At 42.4% G+C, this 21303-nt stretch overlaps 2 protein-coding genes across 2 annotated transcripts; both read left to right on the top strand.

Moving 5' to 3' along the window:
• The first annotated feature begins 1772 nt into the window (after window positions 1–1772).
• Window positions 1773–8984, top strand: LOC124271025 (perlucin-like). The gene is made up of 5 exons (XM_046706086.1): window positions 1773–1876; window positions 3394–3488; window positions 4427–4517; window positions 4786–5005; window positions 8865–8984. The coding sequence occupies exons 1-5, from the start codon at window positions 1831–1833 to the stop codon at window positions 8896–8898; spliced, it is 486 nt and encodes a 161-aa protein (XP_046562042.1). The 5' UTR covers window positions 1773–1830; the 3' UTR covers window positions 8899–8984.
• Window positions 8985–11270: 2286 nt separating this feature from the next.
• On the top strand, window positions 11271–20703 carry LOC124271024 (estradiol 17-beta-dehydrogenase 11-like). Its single transcript, XM_046706085.1, has 6 exons — window positions 11271–11873; window positions 15337–15576; window positions 16372–16478; window positions 17254–17391; window positions 18522–18638; window positions 19936–20703. Exons 1-6 carry the CDS (start codon window positions 11661–11663, stop codon window positions 20102–20104), a joined length of 984 nt encoding a protein of 327 aa, XP_046562041.1. The 5' UTR covers window positions 11271–11660; the 3' UTR covers window positions 20105–20703.
• The last annotated feature ends 600 nt before the right edge of the window (window positions 20704–21303 follow it).

The following is a 21303-nucleotide window of genomic DNA, read 5'->3' as shown; positions in this document are numbered from 1 at the left end:
ACGCCCGTGAAGATCCGGGTTAGAATATTGATCTTCAGTAACCCATGCTTGTCGTAAGAGACGACTGACCGGATCGGGTGGTCAGGCTCGCTGACTTGGTTGACACATGTCATCGGTTCCCAACTGTGCAAATCGATGCTCATACTGTTGATCACTGGATTGTGTGGTCCAGACTCGAATATGTACAGACTGCCGCCATATAGCTGGAATATTGCTGATGTTTGCACAATGTGTGCCTCTTTACAGTGATTAATACCGCATGCTTTTCCGCTTACTTGCACGTGCATTTTGCTTTGCAAGTTTTCTTGGTGACGTTCGGGCGAATATTTCTTCAAACGCTTCTGAAAAGATGACGTTTTGGAAAGAAAGAGTATATTTGTATTGTTTTTGCCGCAGCTACATGAGTTCAATATTCATAAAATCACCTATGCGTTTTTTTTTGAAGAGCAAGTCTGGCTCAGGCAAACCAACGGTCGATAGCATGACCAACGATCCATGCGACCATCAGCCACAATCCACATTTTAGGACAATCAGTAACACTGACCGCGTCGGGTGGAACAAAGCGGTAATGATACTGTTAACCTTATCTGATCTTATTGTGCCTTTCATACCCAGAATCATCACCTGGAATCACTCCTTAGCCACACGGACTGTTGACCTTTCACGGGTTTATCAAGATTTGGTTATTGGTAAAAACAACAATAATAATAATTATTCATTCGATACGGACTGGGGGACAGACTACCCCAATTTGAGTGGACGTAAGCATCAACATCAACGTTAACATGTCCAAATACTTCGGGCGTCTTTGGATAGCCTAGTGGTTAAGCGTTCCCTCGTCACGCCGAAGTGAGACATCATCAGAGTTACGAAGATTATAGTTTTAGATGCTACGTTCCCTGGAACAAGATCATTCAGGTACGATGGTGCCATATTACTCTGTATTTTGTTAAAAAGACAAAGGTACAATGCGTGAAGCCCATTTCTGGTGTCCCTCGTCGTGATTGCTGAAATTGCTGAAACATTGCAATGAATGGCATAAAACTAAACTCACTCACTTACACAAATACCTATACAAAAAACAACAACCAATACATCACAAGGTCAATGTAATTCCATTACCCTAATTTAACATGTTTACGAAGGTTTTCGACCCCCTCTGTTTGTCTCGTGTCCTCATTACTTTTATGATACATTTTCTTCCTCTGTCGAAAAAGCAGTTTCACTTCCGCTCACTAACTTAGTTCTCTCGCTTATGACCATAAGTTGATTGGATGGCATTAAATCGATCCCGAAATTGGACAATATAGTGACGGTTGGGTCAAGTCTCGGATATGCATATATTATAGTCGGTCATAGAGGATGGTATATAACTAGGGCTGCGCAATATAACCGGTTTACCGGTATTTACCGGTTCAGACATGAAAACGATACGTATTGCGATACGCTGATCAAAAACCGGTATTTTGACTTGCATTCGGAAAACTTCGTAACACTCGGAAATCTTCGGATATTTCCTTGTTTCATTTGTGCCAAATATTATTTACATTTCTATTTTGTCATGATTAAAGGTTGTTGTTAAAGCTTAATCAAGCATAGTTTTTTGTGTGTGTTTTTGCTCTAAAAATCAAGCTTTAACGCGATTATAAGTAGTTCTTTGTTTAAAAATACTTCTTGCAATATATTACAATACATATCGCAATATATGCTTTCGCATCGCAATATATCGCAGTATGAAAATTCTCTGCAATACCCACCCCTATATAACACAACATGACCTCGGTAGGTTAGCATGTCCGAGTCTATTAGTGGAGGCTATCTTGTTCAAGATGGCGGCGTTCTTTCCACACCTGTTGTTTCTGACTGCGGCGAGTTGTAAGTAGACATGATGTTGTTGTTTACAGTAGGTGTTTTGTTTATTGTTTATTGTACACTGAGCAGTGCCCCATACATGACGGCGACCTGAAAATATCGGAATCAAACCCAGACAAACCATTGATGGATATTGTAAACAACAGCCCCGTCGGGCAATTTCGAGCTAAGTGAGGGGAGGTGAGGTGAGGTGAAATTGGGTTTAACGACGTGCATGCGTGTGTATGTGTATGTGCGGCTGCTTGTACTAGCCCAGACTTAAGCTGGTTTTATAGTGCTAGCTCACTGAGATACCATGCCGCGGTGAAGCATGAATACCCCCCACAGTATACTGACTCCGAGCCGATCAGTCCTTGTTGTACCCGTTAATGCCGAGCGCCAGGCAGGGACCAACAAGTACCATATTTTAACGTCTTTTGGTATGACGCGGTCGGGGATCGAACCCGCGACCTTCCGCTCTCCGGGCGGACGCTCTAACCACTACACCACGGAGGCGGCCTTCGGGCTAAGTCAATTCAAGCGCTATAAGGATTGACTTGGAATGAGACCGCACTGAGTGACAGCTGAAATTAGTACTAGCTGACAAATAATCGGCGTAGACGTAAGCAGTGTGCGAAATTGACTCTGGCCCGCTAGCCCGTGGATAGTAAAAATCCAGTCGGGTCAGTAAATCTCCACAGTCACTGGCCCGACTGGCTTGTGAATTTTCATGGGGTCATTTTGTAAATATATCACTCTCTCCGACTATTTAAGTGATAGTACACTTTTAAAACTTTTTGCAGGATTATGGCCTGATAAAAAGTGTTCATCATATTAGCAGCTTAATGAAACCTTTGTCTACATTCATATTTCGGGCTAGAGAATTATTTTGTTGACCAGTAACTTTAAGGCATAGCTAGCCCGACTGGCTAGCAAAATTTGGAAACTATCTCGCACACTGGACGTAAGTATCGGGTATTGTTCTGTCCGTCTTATCGACTTAAAAGGCTTCATGCTGGGCCACACTGTAATTAGCAGCTAAATGAAACCTTTGTCTACATTCATATTTCGGGCTAGAGAATTATTTTGTTGACCAGTAACTTTAAGGCATAGCTAGCCCGACTGGCTAGCAAAATTTGGAAACTATCTCGCACACTGGACGTAAGTATCGGGTATTGTTCTGTCCGTCTTATCGACTTAAAAGGCTTCATGCTGGGCCACACTGTAATATGCTTGTTGGCTTACAGTTCATGTGCAGTGATGTAAGGCTTTCCTCCAGAGGTGAGAGCTCGGAAAGCTTGTTCGACATGGTGAAACCCAGAAACCTGCTGAACGACGGCAATGAAGTGGGCGAAACTGGGGTTCGATCTTCTATTCCTGTCACTGTTAAGGGACACAACTCTGTAGCGACTGAAGCGCCTGTTGACGATAAAATTGTATATAGAGCAAATAGCGATAGTGAAGGTTCATCTTTACTGGACGGCATCTGTCGTAACTCTATCAACCATTGGAATCTCTTTAATGGACTTGAGTGATTGTAGTTTCAGTCGTCTTCGGCTGCCCCAACGGCTTTGTCCGCCATGATGACTCCTGCTACAAGGTGTTTCCTGAGAAGGCCACCTGGCCGGCAGCTGTGGTACGTATGACGTCATCAGGGTACCTACAGCCAAGCTGCTATTAAATCGACATACATTCGGCTTTGATTAGCATGCAGGTTTGACAAATTGATTTTCTCAAGTATTTATTAAGCAGTAAAGCAGAACCCTCGAGAAATTGAGATTATCTCCCCTGCTTATCATGCAGTAAATAACATTACTGAATGACCCTTACTCAGTAACATACGGGCGCCGTTGGGTTTGGGGGCCAACCATAGTCACCTTGTCTCGAAGTATCGTAGCAGGGAAACAGTGTCAACTATTGACCTTGGTCATGTCAACTGAGCATCTGGAGGAGACGTTTACTGACATCCTGCCCCCCAAAAATTAAAAAATATAGCATCTAGAATGAAATTACATGTACTTGCATTGCAACTTTATTTTTTTCAGTGGCCAATTCTTGACAGTTTTTGTTCGAAACACAATTTGTGTTGGGCTCAAAAGACGTGATAACTCTGAACATCCTATCATCCTTTGATTGGGTGGTGGGGTAGCCTAGTGGTCAAAGCGTTGGCTCGTCACGCCGAAGACCCGGGTTCGAATCCCCACATGGGTACAATGTGTGAAGCCCATTTCTGGTGTCCCCCGCCGTGATGTTGCTGGAATATTGCTAGAAGCGGCGTAAAACCAAACTCAGTCAGTCAGTCATCCTATGATTAGAAGTGTCCAAAACAATCCCAGAGAAAATGTTAACCTCGTCACAGCACCCTCCCACTGAGAACTACCCTTCCACAAAGACCCACCATCGCCATCATCTTAAGCCTAACCCTCCCCCTACCCAGAGTATCCAACAGTCGACCCCTAAAGACACGGGGGAGGGGTTGGGTTGGTTGAAGGTAGCTATCTGATCCACTCCAGTCACTAGGGAACACGTATGTAAGATGCACTGCCTGCTACTCAAACGTTGTCTTCACTGTAGGCGTACTGCAAAGACTTCGGACTGAACCTGGCAAAGGTGGAGAGTCAGCGAGAACACGACTTCCTGAAGAACTATGTGACATCCATCAAAGGTGCGTGCAGTCTGGCAGTAGCTGGATATTATCTTAGGAAACATTTCACGTAGCATTTTTCAAATCAATCTGCGTTTTTACTTGCGTCACGAACACTCTCCCTGACACCCAACCCGATACTGTTAGTCGCCTCTTAAGACGGGCATGGCTTGCTGAAGACCAGTTCTAACCCAGATCTTCATGGGTTCCTGGCATTTCACTGTAGATAGCGAAGAAGGAATATAATTGTGATCTGAGACCTGATTTCCCTCACTCACTCTCCCGACAGCGCTGTACCCAGGCTCCGTGGACTTCTGGCTGGACGGGACCAACATGCTGTCCGGTGATTGGATATGGGCGTCTACAGGGGAGACAATCAAGCAGTTCTTCTGGCGCCAAGGGGAACCCAACAACCTGTCTCCAGGGGAACGCTGCCTCTCCATGCATGCCGACTACTCCTGGGATGACGAGCACTGCAGCTATTCAGAAGCCTTTATATGCGAAGTCGAGTGAGCTTATTTACAGCAACAGTGAACTACGTTTGTAACGAACTAACAGATATAACGAACATTACTTGGTAATATGTTGCATATTTTAATATAAATGCGTCTAATGGCTAATGAACTAAAATCAGTGGCCCCTTTAAGATCGTAATAACCATAGGTTAATGCATATGATTACAAGGCACATACGCGCATTAATTGCCGGAAGACAACGAAGGGAAGGTGCACGACAATAACTCATGGTGGCTTAAATATAAAACAAACACGAATTGGTTATTCAACGGTAATTATTTACACTCCAATAAGATTCTAACGGTTGCAATATTTCAGCGACTTTTACCAACCTAGTAAAGTTTGGAGAATGTTTGTACATTTCAATTTCCATATTCAAGTGTACATCCGGCCGTCAATATAGGAACGCACAAATGTCATTGTAATCCAAACAAAAAGAAATCTTTACAGATCTGGTTTTCAAAATACTTAAAATTTTGAGCCCTACCGATTGAAAATATTAATATTGTATCACGCCAAATATAGCAATATCGGTGATGTTATCTCGGGTGTTGGGTTACCAGGGTTACCAGACCTGTGACCACCATGTTTACCATTTCCTTGAGGACCTACCTCCCAATTCACAGAGTTTGATCCATTCATCTTGGAAACGGTTAAGCGCCACACACAGCCCGCAGTGTTGTGTTCAGTGTGCAAAATTGCCACTGGTCCGCTATCCCGTGGCTAGTAATAATCCAGTCGGGCCAGTAAATCTCCACTGTCACTCACCCGACTGGCTAGTGAATTTTCATGGGGTCATTTGTAAATATAGCACTCTCTCCGACTACGTAAGTGACAATACACTTTTATATCATGCAAGATTATGGCCTGATAAAAAATGTTTATCATATTACAGCTTAATTATGAAACCCGTGTCTACGTTCATATTTCGGGCTAGTGAATTATTTTGTTGGCCAGCAACTTTCAGGCATAGCCAGGAAAATTTGGAAGCTACACTGGTTGTATTCAGCATGGAAATATATACATGCAGCGTTAAGAATACTTTTAGACATCATATGCAACGTCCCAGGCCGTCAGTGTATCACAGTATCAGTACCACAACACCCAGGACCAGTACCACAACACCCAGTACCAGTACCACAACACCCAGTACCACGACACCCAGTACCAGTACCACAACACCCAGTACCAGAACACCCAGTACAGTACCACAACACCCAGTACCAGTACCACAACACCCAGTACCAGTACCACAACATCCAGTACCAGTACCACAACGCCCAGTACCAGTACCACAACACCAAGTACCAGTACCACAACACCCAGTACCAGTACCACAACACCCAGTACCAGTACCACAACACCCAGCACCAGTACCTCAACACCAGCAGCAGTACCACAACACCCAGTACCAGTACCACAACACCCAGTACCAGTACCACAACACCCAGTACCACAACAAACAGTACAACACCCAGTACCAGTACCACAACACCCAGTACCACGACACCCAGTACCAGTACCACAACACCCAGTACCAGTACCAGAACACCCAGTACCAGTACCACAACACCCAGTACCAGTACCACAACACCCAGTACCAGTACCACGACACCCAGTACCAGTACCACAACACCCAGTACCAGTACCACAACACCCAGTACCAGTACCACAACACTCAGTACCAGTACCACAACACCCAGTATCAGTACCACAACACCCAGTACCAGAACCAAAACACTCAGTACCAGTACCACAACACCCAGTACCAGTACCACAACACCCAGTACCAGTACCACAACACCCAGTACCAGTACCACAACACCCAGTACCAGTACCACAACAACCCAGTACCAGAACCACAACACCCAGTACCAGTACCACAACACCCAGTACCAGTGCCACAAACGCAGTACCAGAACCACAACACCCAGTACCAGTACCACAACACTCAGTACCAGTACCAGAACACCCAGTACCAGTACCACAACACCCAGTACCAGTACCACAACACCCAGCACCAGTACCTCAACACCCAGGTACCAGTGCCACACACCCAGTACCAGTACCACAACACCCAGTACCAGTACCGCAACACCCAGTATCAGTGCCACACACGCAGCACCAGTACCACAACACCCAGTACCAGTACCACAACACCCGGTACAGTACAACACCCAGTACCAGTACCACAACACCCAGTACCAGTACCTCAACACTCCAGTACCAGTACCACAACACCCAGTACCAGTACCACAACACCCAGAACCAGTACCACAACACCCAGCACCAGTACCTCAACACTCAGTACCAGTACCACAACACCCAGTACCAGTACCACAACACCCAGTACCAGTACCACAACACCCAGTACCACAACACCCAGTACCACAACACCCAGTACCAGTACCACAACACCCAGTACCAGTACCACAACACCCAGTACCAGTACCACAACACTCAGTACCAGTACCACAACACCCACTACCAGTACCACAACACTCACTACCAGTACCACAACACCCAGTACCAGTACCACAACACCCCAGTACCACCAGTACCACAACACCCAGTACCAGTGCCACAACACTCAGTACCAGTACCACAACGCAGTACCAGTACCACAACACCCAGTACCAAATTGCCACAACACCAGTACCAGTACCACAACACCCAGTACCAGTACCTCAACACCCAGTACCAGTACCACAACACCCAGCACCAGTACCACAACACCCAGTACCAGTACCACAACACCCAGTACCAGTACCACAACACCCAGTACCAGTACCACAACACCCAGTACCAGTACCACAACACCCAGTACCAGTACCACAACACCCAGTACCAGTACCACAACACCCAGTACCAGTACCACAACACCCAGCACCAGTACCACAACACCCAGTACCACAACACCCAGTACCAGTACCACAACACCCAGTACCAGTACCACAACACCCAGTACCAGTACCACAACACCCAGTACCAGTACCACAACACCCAGTACCAGTACCACAACACCCAGTACAACAACACCCAGAACCAGTACCACAACACCCAGCACCAGTACCTCAACACTCAGTACCAGTACCACAACACCCAGTACCAGTACCACAACAGTACCACAGTACCAGTACCACAACACCCAGTACCACAAACCCAGTACCAGTACCACAACACCCAGTACCAGTACCACAACACCCAGTACCAGTACCCAACAATTCACAACAGTACCAGTACCACAACACCAGTACCAGTACCACAACACCCAGTACCAGTACCACAACACCCAGTACCAGTACCACAACACCCAGTACCAGTACCACAACACCAGTACCAGTACCACAACACCAGTACCAGTACCACAACACCCAGTACCAGTACCACAACACCCAGTACCAGTACCACCCAGTACCAGTGCCACACACCTCGTACCAGTACCACACCCAGTACCCCACTGCCAGTGTACCACAACGCCCAGTACCAGTACCACAACGCCCAGTACCAGTACCACAACACACGGTCTATCTGGATGATTAAGTCATGGAGTACATTTAGTAGGTTCTTCCAAACAGCATAGGCTGTTTGGGAACCCGAACGAGGTTATGATGAAGGTAACGAATGATACTCATGGTTTTGTTAAACTATGGCCATCACTATACAGATTGACAACAATCTTACGATATCTTATGGCTACGATGGTTTCTGAAATAGGAGTCTACGGTTTCCTTACGATAGCTTTGAGATCATTTTAGGTTTCGACAATCTAGGCCCAGTACATCACTTACAGCAAGGATGCATTCTGTCTGTAACTGACTATCACCTGAGCATGGTTTATATTGCCTTGCAGTGCGTCAGTCAACCCGGGGAATCTGTTCGGCTGAAGGACATACTTTACGAAGACGTCTTCCGTCTGTTTGTTTGTCGAATAAAACACATGCAGCATCGGTACGCTGCTGTTTTGAATTAACGTCGTGATTGTCAGTGTGTTCCATTATGGAAGCGTATTAGTGCAACATTCTCAAAAATAATATAATACTTTCAGTTACGTAAAGTTAAACGAGAGTAGGCGAGAGTAAGGGCAATGAATTTAGCGCTAATTGACTACTGCCTTTCCTGAAATGCTGGAATATTGCTAAAATTGGCGAAAACCCAACACATCGGATAATGCAACTGAAGGAGCCCAAACAGCTCAAATCCAAAATCACACGATATTAAAAAAGTGTTTAACTTTGGTTTTTCTCCGTATAGAGAGAACATCAAACGGCATGGAAAATATTATGTCATTGTTACTATATTTAGTTTACGAAATCCTGTTGTGTTAGTGTTATTTAAGAATTACAGTTCGCTCTACCACCATGTATAGTGTAATAAAGCACACTTTCGCCCTGAACTATACACTCAAGGCCCAAAAAGAGGCCCATTTTATTTTTGATATATGAAATTTATTCAACATTGATGAAATTTATTTTCTATTGTTTAACAATCGCCAAAACACACCAATAATGTTGTCATTAGGAAAAATTGACTTCGAGATAAAAAAAATCGTGAAATTTGTGCAAATGGTCAAATACACATATTTTAAGGAAAAAGGCCACACTACGTCAGAAAAAGGGGCATTTAACGACCGTTGGCATGACACGGACGTTGTGAAACAGGAAAACACTTTAGATATGCCTAGACTGTATTCAGAACAGCGTTAAAGAGTCATAGGAATGATAAGCACGGGAGCTTCTCATGCCCATGTCACAAGAACGTTCGGTTGTCACAGACATACCATCTATAGACTTATTAAACGTTTCAATGAGACTGGCAGGACTGTTGACCGACCAAGGGCAGGTAGACCAAAGGTCACTACCCCCAGGAAGATCGATATCTACGAATTCTACATTTGAGGAATTGGTTCCTGACAGTTTCGGAATCGGCATCAACGGCACTCGGTCGAGTTGTCAACAGACACACAGTTAGACGACGACAACAGCATGCCGGAATTCGAGCCCACAGACCATTCTTGGAGCAATGCTGACACGTCAACATCGCCTGAACAGGTTGATCTGGGCACGTCGTGTTCGACGATGGCAGCTTCGTGATTGGCGTAGGGTTCTATTCAGTGATGAGAGTAGATTTTGTTTATACCATAACGACGGTAGAACACGTGTGTATCGCCGTCGTGGTGAACGTCATGCCCCGTCATGCGTTGTGGAGGTACAGGCTCATGGCGTTGGAAGTGTTATGGTTTGGGGAGGTATCCGTGGCAAAATGAAGACGCAATTGGTTACAGTTCAAGGCAACCTGACAGCACACCAATACACTGACAAGGTGTTTCGTCCAGATGTGTTTCCTGTCGGTAATCAACACCAAGGGACATTATTTCAACAAGACAATGCTCCTGCACACACAGCTAGGATTGTGACAGACTTCATGCGAACCAATAACATCAACGTTTTGCCTTGGCCGTCTCGTTCCCCTGACTTATCACCCATAGAGCACCTCTAGGACTTTCTGGGCAGGCAAATCAGAATGACACTTAACCCACCAGCAAACCTGAGACACCTGAAGCAGGCCATTCATGAGGAATGGAGGAATATCCCAAATGCCTTCATTAGACGTCTCACAACGTCAATGAGACGTCGAGTACTTGCATGTATCAATGCAGAAGGAGGACACACAAGATACTAAGTAATGCACTACTAAACGTTGACAAATGTGTTTTAATCTGGAGTTCACAGATAGTGTTCAACACAACTGAAAACATGTAACTTTGCCCTTTGATACCAGTGTCATTTAATTCATTTTGCTTGAACATTACTTAGTGTTTGACGTGGTAATAGCCTCTAGATGTTTAGCAAGTGGCCTTACTATCAACATAAACAGATATGATATCAATGTTTTTGTCTGTGTTGATTTTTATTAAGATTTTAAGCACGGGCCACTTTGTTTTGGCCTTGAGTGTATATTATAGTTAAAGCACGAGGACAATCCTGTTGTGTTAGTGTTATATTAGTTCAACGATTTAACTTAAACGCTGACAATATCTACTTAAGTACCCTTTAAATACAGAGAAGTGTTTCCAGATTTAGACAGTGTCAGATAATGTTGTCGAGTATGGAGACCCTAGGGGTATATTTAGCGACGGGTAGAGATTGTATAAAAACAAAACACCACCACTATCGCCCTAACTCCGATAACAACCAGTACAGGAAGGGCAGCAGTCCTGGTGTATTTCTGACCCTTACCCTGAACGGATGTCGTCTGCTTTCACTGGACCACTCACCAGCGTCGGTCGCCTGACAACTGCAGTGGGTTTCTGAATGGTGTAACGTTTAACCATATAAATAGGACATGACGATTGATGAAGACTATGATGACTTGCTTTCTCAACATTCACGGCTTTCAACGGAAACTGAACTGTTACGATCGATATGATTGAGCTTTTCATCGGAGGTGTTTAGTTATCTATAGGACAAGGTGTATTCTTATCCGCTTGAGGTTTTATTATTCAGGGTGAAGCAATTTCGACTGATTTGAACGCATCTCAAGTGAAGTCTATGTTTAAGTGACTTTTCATCATCAACTTCAACAGCGACGTCGGAGATTGCTCTGAACTTCGTATTATATTTATCGTCTGCAACTTGTCGTCTGAGTTATGGGTTTGTCACTGGGAGAGGTTTTGTATACGTGTGGTCAAGTTATCTACTTATACTGGGAATCTTTCTGTAAGCTGTTGTTTCCCCCTGGACGCCGTGACGTCACAGGTTGGCGCGTGCTCATCACGGGTGGTGGTCATGGAATTGGCCGTGAGATGGCGTTGGAGTTTGGACGTCTTGGAGCTGACGTCATTCTCTGGGACATTAATGAGGTAAGTGTGTGAGAGAGAGAAATGGTAACGTATTTGATTGTGGTATAATACTTTTTCAGCCTAATAACTCGTTATAATGTTGTTGTCAATTCAAATTTCAAGCTTACACGGGGCGTTTGGGGTAGCCTAGTTGTTAGTAAGCGTCAGCTCGTCACGCATTTTAGCCGGGTTGGATTCTCCACATGGGTACAGTGAGTTACGCCCATTTCTCGTGTCCCCCGCCGTGATGTTGCTGGAATATTGAAAGCGGCGCACGACTAAACTTTCTCACTAACACTCCTGTTTTAAACAACTCACTCACTCGTTCACGACTGCTTAAAACTGACATTGTGTATTTTGTGAAAATTCCATGACGTCAGTCAATCCTGGAACGATGCATATCAAGTTTGCTTTTGTTATTCACTGTTTTTCCAGAAAGTGTACGGGTTAGGTGATGAAAATGTTTGGAATTGTTTTCCCAAATAACCCGATTATGGTGTACTTTCTGGTTTTTCTTGCACTTAGACTATTTCAATGGAGTATACAATATTTCTGCTCGATTTTGTTTGAAATGTAAAAATGGCAGTAGGTTCATAATGCATGCATAAATAGCATCCTGACCGTTGTGTTCTATGGAAATTATTCATTGATGGACACGTCTCGAATTGTTCGTCACGTCTCAAATCTTGGCGTCACATTAGTCTATTAAATACCTCATATAAAGTTGCATCTGCAGTAATCGCTAACAGAATTAAACCAATACTTCCAACAGTCATTAATGAAATTCAAAAGGGATATGTCACAGATAGATATATAGGGGAGGTAACTAGACTTATTTATGATATTATGGATTACACTGAAACATTTCAGGTCCCTGGATTGCTATTATTAATAGAGTTTGAGAAGGCTTTCGACTCAATAGATAGAAATTTTATTATGAATGTACTCACTTTCTTTAATTTTGGACCAAGTTTACAAAAATGGATTTCAATTCTCCTACATGATATAGAATCTTGTGTCCTCGTAAATGGTTACGGAAGCTCTTTTTTAAGATTACGAGAGGATGCAAACAAGGGGATCCGGTCTCGCCATTTATATTCAACCTTTGGGTAGAAATCTTAGCAATTATGATAAGAAAAGATAAGAAGATAAAGGGTATCAAGATGGGAAATATTGAAAGTATTCTAGTTCAGTTTGTGGATGATACTTCGTTAACACTAGATGGTACTGAAAAATGTTTCTACGTAGTGCTTAATGTTTTAACTGTTTTTGCAAGGTTTTTCTGGACTTAAAGTTAATACTGAAAAGACAAGACTAATATGGATAGGATCCAAAAAGGTCAAGGTACAAGCTTTGCAAGGAGTATAATCTAGATTGGTCACAATCAGAGTTTAATCTTCTAGGTATCAAATTTGATGTTGATCTAGAATCTATGGTAGACATTAATTATTCTGACAAGCTTGGGAAAATTGAGAGAGATATGAAAACTTGGGAATTAAGATTGTTAACACCTATGGGAAGAAACGTTGTGCTGAAATCACTACTACTGTCAAAATTAAATCATCTCTTCTCATCTATACCAAGCCCACCAGATGATAGGGTTCAATCTTTTCAGAAGAAATGCTTTAATTTTATTTGGAAGGGCAAGAAGGATAAAATTAAAAGAAAGGTTACTACTACCATTGTTGAATATGGAGGTTTCAATATTCCAATAGTGAAAAATATTATAAAATCCCCAAAACTTGCATGAATTTAAAGACTGTTATGTAAAAAATGTAACACTATATATTCCAAATATTCAGAAACTATGGTTCGCTGATGCTGTTTATATTAACAAATGTATGGTACCCAATGTTTCAAATGGATTCTGGAGGGAGGTTGTGGAGGCATGGTCTGACTGTTTAACAATTTGTTATCAGAATGAAATTAATAATACACAGGTCCTAAATCAATCACTTTGGCACAATAACAATATTTTGATCGGTGGCAAAACAGTCGATCACAGGAACTTGGAAGAAAAGGGAATAACATACTTGAGAAATATAGTTAATGTGGACGGTAATATACTGTCTTTGGAAGACCTGAATTATAAATATGATATAGAAGTTGATTTTCTTACATACCAAGGACTTAAAAGAGCAATCACTGGATATATACAAAAAAGGAATTTCACCTTTAAACATGTGGAGAACATACTTGCCTACCCTAGTTTTTACCTTATAATATCTCCAAAATAGTTAGTAGCAAACAGTTCTATAAAACACAATGTCAATTTTGTTTTCATAAAACAAATGGTCAATTAAAATGGGAAGAAATATTGGATAAAGACCTCCAACAGAAGGAATGGGAAAATATTAATTTGATGGCTAATCGATAAACCCAAAGCGTCGATCTAAAATGGTTTCAGTATAAGATAACTCAGAATATTCTGACAACTAATAATCACTTGTATAAGATTGGTTACATTGATTCACCTATGTGTTCGTTTTGTAAAAAGGTGCCTGAGAGTGTTATACATTTATTATGTGACTGTACCCATTCAAGCAAAATGTGGAAAGAGATGTCTAAATGGTTAGAGAGGTTGACTGAAGGATACATTGATTTAACACCAGAACATATTATTTTTGGTTTTAAGGGGAGAAATAAAAATCCACTTAATGCCATTTGTCTCACGGTGAAACAAAATATTTACAATATGAGCAGAAAAGGGAGAAAACCTAATTTTAAAAGCATCCGAAAAGAAATATTAAGTTACTATTAAGCATGCAAATTTATGGCCTTTACAAACGACAATCAACAATTGGTCCTCTTTTCACACGCTATTTTTAGACTTGTAGCTTAATATTTAATTGTAAATTTTACACATTAATGTAAAAATGATTTATACCTTGCAGGCGATTAGAAACAGTCAAACATGCAGTAGACGTTTTCATACACTGTACTATGTATACTTATGTACATGTATATGTAAACATCTGTTGAGAAATAATGGGTAATGTTAAATGACTTATACCTTGCATGTTACCAGATGCAGTCAAACATACACAAGTTGTAATTCATATACAATACGAAACAACACTATGTACCGATGCCTACCTATATATTATGTAGTTACCCAATGTTTCAAATAGATTCTGGAGGGAGGTTGTGGAGGCATGGTCTGACTATTTAACAATTTGTTATCAGAATGAAATTAATAATACACAGGTCCTAAATCAATCGCTTTGGCACAATAACAATATTTTGATCGGTGGCAAAACAGTCGATCACAGGAACTTGTAGTTATGCCTACTTATCTATATGTAATATCTGCAAAGAAAGAATGGCCAATGTAACACCGACTAAGGCCCTATGCCAAGCCTGTAGATACTACCTATTTATGTATGCCTTGTATATGTGAACATCTATTCATAATTATAATGTCATGTAAACATGTACTGGGAAATGAAAACATTGGTGGGCACGTCTCGTATTGTTACGACAGGAAAATATGGAGAACACTGCTGATGATGTTCGAGCCGTTGGCGCCAAAGTGTCTACCTATATATGTGACGTCAGCAGCGAAGACGCCATCAAGAGTGTGGCGGAAGTCGTGCGAGTGGAAGTCGGAGGCGTTGACGTGTTGGTGAACAACGCCGGGGTGTTGAATGGAGGCACCCTCCTAGAGATGACATCAGCAGACATTAGGAAGACGTTTGAGGTCAACACTTTAGCTCAGTTCTGGGTGAGCACAAGATCGGTTTTGGTTTTACTTTAAATTTTCAGCAACTACTGCCCATATCGATTGTTTCCTCTATAATTTAATTTTAATATATTTTAATAAAAAATAAATAAAAAAAAAATAAAAAAATGTTTTACGAATGGTAGAAGTATAAATGGTTTAGGGTTTGACGGGCATTGTTTTAATAGTGGAACATTAAAGAATCACCCTGGTCTGAGCACCTGATCCATCTGACCCCTCTTAACCAGTATATGTTTCTGGAGAGCTATTCTTCACCCAAACCCACGCGTGGGTTGACGTGAGACGATTGCGGGGCCGGTCACGACGTGTGACAAGTCTGATGGTGATGTATCGTACCCAACGCGTGGATCAATCAGGTTTCGACATGGACCATTTCTAATCTGCCCGTTCCACAAAAGAGATCTTAGCATTGCAGCTGTCGTCATCCCTTTTTTTTAACAAAGACTTGTCATCGTCTGGTACAAGGCTCTCTTCTTGTGTTGTTTGACCCGTGAAGACCCGGGCAAGAATTCATCTTCAGTAACCCATGCTTGTCGTAAGAGGCGACTGACGGGATCGGTGGTCAGGCTCGCTGACTTGGTTGACACATGTCATCGGTTCCCAGTTGCGCAGATCGATGCTCATGCTGTAGACCACAGGGTTGTCTGGTCCAGACTCGATTATTTACAGACCGCCGCCATATAGCTGGAATATTGCTGACTGCGGCGTAAAACTAAACTCACTCACTCACTCTTGTGTTGTTATGTGTGTATGGACGTGTCTTCTCATTCCTTGTAGACAGTTCGGGAGTTTCTGCCCGGGATGATAGATCGCAGCCACGGCGTTATCCTCAACATAGCCTCTGCTTCGGCAAAGTCGGGCACGGCCTACCTCGTCGACTACAGGTAAAACCTGGTTCCTAACATCACACCACTACTGTTACACGTTACGCAAACTAGCCATTCACGAAGCAGTTCTCAGTTCTAACCATATTTTGATAAAACCCGAGGACACATCATAATAACTTTCAGTCCTGTATAATGTGAAGGTATACGCTTGCGTGTGTGACTGAATATGGTTTTACGCCGATTTCAGCAACAATACCACTGCGGGGCATACCAGAAATAGGCTTCGCACATTGTACCCATATGTGGAATCGAACCCGGGTCTAATACATCACAATTTTTTGTTTCATTTTTAGCCACCATCACATTCTTTTGCCTGTCAGGTGATAGTACTATTGTGTGACTTTCCACTGTGGAACTGTTTACACATTTGAACACCTAACTAAGGATTTTGTCGGTAACTCTTTAGTGAGTGAGTGAGTTTAGTTTAGTATTCCAGCAATATCACGGCGGGGGACACCAGAAATGGGCTTCACACATTGCGCCCATGTGCCGAATCGAACCCGGATCTTCAGCGTGGCGAGCGAAAGCTTTAACCACTAGGCTACCCCACCGCCCCGTAAATCTTGGGACATCATGTAACACCATGTAAGCATGGAGAACGAGAAGCATGGGAGCATGTTATCTTTTGCATTTTGTAGTAATAACTAAAATGATTGGTGATGTTTACAGTTAAACTCAATTTCCTGTGTTTGAGAAATTGCCTTATATACCCTGCACCCATGGTAACCATTGTATATCCTGTCGCTTGGTAACAAGTAAGGTTCTATTGCAGTTCCTCCAAGGCGGCAGTTCTGGTGTTCTCCGAGGCCCTGGCGGAGGAGATGGCGTTGCTAGGTTACAGTGGGATACAGGTGACAGTCGTCTGTCCCGCCTTCGTTAGTACAGGATTGTGCCAAAACCCAAAAGACAGGTGGGTCGAACTTCCTTGTTAGATGTGCTGGAACTATTGGTTTTGCATTATTTATTGAACATAGGCCAAATCACCTGAGCCAGGTTTCATTATAACCCTTTCGTACAGTGAGTGAGTGGTTTAATGTGGCTTCACAATGTGCTTGAACTGCTGGGTTTCATTATAACGTTTTCGTACGAGTCAGTTAGTGAGTGGTTTAATGCTGCTTCACAAGGTAAACTGATATACAATAGAAAGTACACACCTTGGTAAATAAACTGACATACAAAAGAATGTTACACACCTGGTGCTTTTGAATTACCTTCCAAAAAGTGACGTAAGTGTTTTGAAAAGAGCTTTCACAGTGATATATAAGTCACAGACTTCCCTAATATGCTGCGAAAACACCATAGATATCGTGCCCAATTGCGAAGTTGCCAGTCAAAATCACAACACTTTTCAAATAATCCCTACACACCAGGTGTATACTTTCTTTTGTACGTCAGTTTATTTTGAAAAGTGTTTTGATTATGACTGACAAGTTCTTTTGCCAACACTGCACAGCGTTTGTTAGACACAATCAAAACAGGTATCAAAATATTACGTTAGTGTTTTTCATAAAATAATCCCAAAGCACCAGATGTATACTTTCTTTTGCGCCTCAGTATATGTACCGAGCTAGCATTCCGGGTTAGAACTGATCGCCAGCAACACAGAGGTCATTACAGGCGACAAAAACAACCAGTGGTCAAGCTTGTACCCCGAAGACGTTATTTATTATTTTTATTATTGGATATTTATATAGCGCACATATCCTCGCACTAGTGCATGCTCAAGGCGCTGGTATGTTTTTCTTCGATTACTGCACGTTGCTGTACCCGCAACTAGTTGTTTGCACGTATTCATGTGGCCACCATCTGGTCATATACCAACAGATTCGTGGGTTCTTTTAAGTGCACAGGTTTGTGTACAGTACACTAGGGGTTGTGACAACACTGAAAGAGTCTGCACACAAAGTTGACTCCTAGACGTGGACCGATGTTCACAATATCAATCACTAGATCGTCTGGTTCAGACTGGATAATTGACAGGACATCATCATGTAGTTGGAATAAACAAACAAGGTAAACGTTTACCGTATTTTCTTTCAGAATCAACCGTCTGCTGACTCCAAGGGAGACGGCCCTCGCCGCCATAGACGGCATGTTGAGAGGAGAGTTTGTAGTGCATGTACCGAAATCTCTATGGCTTGGACTGAAGTTTTCTGAGTAAGTGACCTTGTCGATAAAGATCAACTCGTCTCCCTGAGAGGTCCTCCAAATGTCATGCTAGTTTCCACTTCGGGGCTTCCAGAGCACAACAGGTACACGTTACCCCTCACTTGTCTCTTTTAGGATACCTGTGCAAGGTAGGTTCCTATAACTTATATATGTCTTTGTTTGGGTGGATTAATGACCAAATAGATCACCAGCTCCAATGCTTTCTCACCCCGCTGGTGGGGATTCTGACAATCAATGGAAAAACTGCACAATTATGGTGGCTTGTAAGTAAGGGTAAAATATACTTACGTTGTTCTTTGGAAATAATCCCCAAAGCACCAGTTTTACGTTGTCCTTTGAACATAATCCCAAAGCACCAATATTTACGTTTTTCTTTGGACATAATCCTAAAGCACCAATATACGTTGTCCTTTGAACATAATCCCAAAGCACCAATATTTACGTTTTTCTTTGGACATAATCCTAGAACACCAATATGTACGTTGACCTTTGGTAAAAAATCCAAAGCACCAATATTTCCTTTTTTCTTTGGAAATAATCATGAAGCACCAACAATTTCGTTGTTCTTTGGACATGATCCCAAAGCACCAATATTTACGTTTTTCTTTGGACATAATCTCAAGGCACCAATATTTACGTTTTTCTTTGGAAATAATACCAAAGCACCAATATTTACGTTTTTCTTTGGAAAAACCCAAAGCACCAATAATTTCGTTGTTCTTTGGACATATTCCCAAAGCACCAATATTTACGTTGACCTTTGGAAGAAACCCCAAAGCACCAATATTTCCTTTTTTCTTTGGAAATAATCATGAAGCACCAATAATTTTGTTGTCCTTTGGACATGATCCCAAAGCACAAATATTTACGTTTTTCTTTGGACATAACCTCAAGGCACCAATATTTACGTATTTCTTTGGAAATAATCCCAAAGCACCAATATTTACGTTGTTTATTGGAAATAATCCCATAGAAAGACGTAAATATCATTTTTCTTGACAAAACAGCACTATGACATTTCAATGATTCTACCTTTTTGGATTACTGATGAGTAACCACAAAGTAACCTGTAATTTAGCATCGCATTTAACATCTGGAATACCTGAGTCGAACATTTCAGTTTTCTTGCCTTTGAATTAGGAGCTTTCTCAGGTATTGTTGCAAATGTTTAAGCAAGACATGAGATCTTCACAGCATCATGGTAACATGAATTAATAAAGCCTGAAGAATAAAATGTCCCACTTTATTCAATGACTCATGTATATATGAAACACCTATCTTTCAGAATGCTACCAGAAAGAGCCCACATGAGGATCAAATCTTCCCTGAATCTGGGAATCGATCCCCAGTACTCATCTTCTGTCGCCACCAAGGTCAAGGGCAAAGAAAGATGTCAATGCATTAATGATCTCGATAACGTTCCTGCCGAAGATAATATTCATGGCCTTCAATAGATGGGTTCCCAGAAACTTGCCCCTCATGTGAGCATAATCTTCTGGTGTCCTTCAGAACACTTATCAAGGAGGTCATGGGATCGCCATGTTCAACAGTATTGTCATAGGCAGTCAATGGTACTGACAGTATTTGAACAGTATTTCAGTAACATGGCAAATGTGTGAGGCGAACCACGAATAGTGCAAATGGTTGATGCAAAAACTTAATGCTGGACACGTCATGGGGTTCCACATCATCAGGGCGTGAGTTGGACTTACCACTGTTTTGAACACAGTTTCAGTCATATCTGCTCCGATAGGTTAAATGTGCATTGTGTATGAAGGACAGAGCGTGGTATTGTCATGTTCACCATCTTGGGTGAGTTGGATGGTCATCTATATGGGGATGAAAGACATATGCATAGCAAGAGGTCATGAAGGGCATTTCATCCTGTGGACACATTCAGATGTCGTCATTAACAGCAAAATTGGGAAGACTGGGTTTGATCATGTCTGTAGCTGTAGAAATGCAATAATAGTCAAAAGTCTTTTAGGATCATTGCTTCATGAAAGCTCAAAATAGTTTTTAAAACGTACATTAAAAACTCGTATCACGTGTAGTTTGGAGTCTGTCCTTGTTTAACGCCACTCTTGGTAATGTTCTTATTGTGTGGTCGTAACCGATAATAACCGACAGAAACTGATGTAGCCAAATTGATGGTAGACTAGATGATGAATCCTTGAGCTGGGGGATATGTTGTCAGACCTGATATCAGTGCCCCCGGGGCTCTGTAACGCCAATGCAGGGGCGGTGTGGTAGCCTTGTGGTTAAAGCGTTCGCTCGTCACGCCGAAGACCCGGGATCGATTCCCTGTATGGGTACAGTGTGCTAAGCCCATTTCTGGTGTCCCCCGCCGTGATATTGCTGGAATATTGCTAAAAGCGGCGTAAAACTGAACTCACTCACTCACGTAACGCCAATGCATCAAAGTTGTTGTTACAACAATGGGCGAGTGAGTTGGATTTAATGACCTATTGAAAGAGTTAGACACTGTACCCATGCGGGGAATCGAACCCGGGTCTTCAGCGTGACGAGTAGACGCCTAACCATTAGGCTACCCACCGCCACTTAACGACCTATTAAAACGTATTTCAGTTATATCATGGCATGCCATCTTCATGTTGGATGAAAGGCTGCCGTGATGCTGCTCTTTGTCCTT

The sequence above is a fragment of the Haliotis rubra genome, unplaced genomic scaffold (assembly GCF_003918875.1).
Source record: "Haliotis rubra isolate DU_JTF1 unplaced genomic scaffold, ASM391887v1 Scf157, whole genome shotgun sequence".
NCBI lineage: Eukaryota > Metazoa > Mollusca > Gastropoda > Lepetellida > Haliotidae > Haliotis > Haliotis rubra.
The sequence above is the reverse complement of the archived record's forward strand: the minus strand, read 5'-3'. Positions and strand labels throughout refer to the sequence as shown.

Bases quoted from the DNA above. Each gene is read 5' to 3' on its own strand.
- LOC124271025 (XM_046706086.1), top strand. From the start codon at position 1,831: ATGGCGGCGTTCTTTCCACACCTGTTGTTTCTGACTGCGGCGAGTT. The intron at 3,489-4,426 runs GTACGTATGACG...TCTTCACTGTAG, and splicing joins CCACCTGGCCGGCAGCTGTG to GCGTACTGCAAAGACTTCGG. The intron at 4,518-4,785 runs GTGCGTGCAGTC...CTCTCCCGACAG, and splicing joins CTATGTGACATCCATCAAAG to CGCTGTACCCAGGCTCCGTG.
- LOC124271024 (XM_046706085.1), top strand. From the start codon at position 11,661: ATGGGTTTGTCACTGGGAGAGGTTTTGTATACGTGTGGTCAAGTTATC. The intron at 11,874-15,336 runs GTAAGTGTGTGA...TTGTTACGACAG, and splicing joins TTCTCTGGGACATTAATGAG to GAAAATATGGAGAACACTGC. The intron at 17,392-18,521 runs GTGGGTCGAACT...ATTTTCTTTCAG, and splicing joins TGCCAAAACCCAAAAGACAG to AATCAACCGTCTGCTGACTC.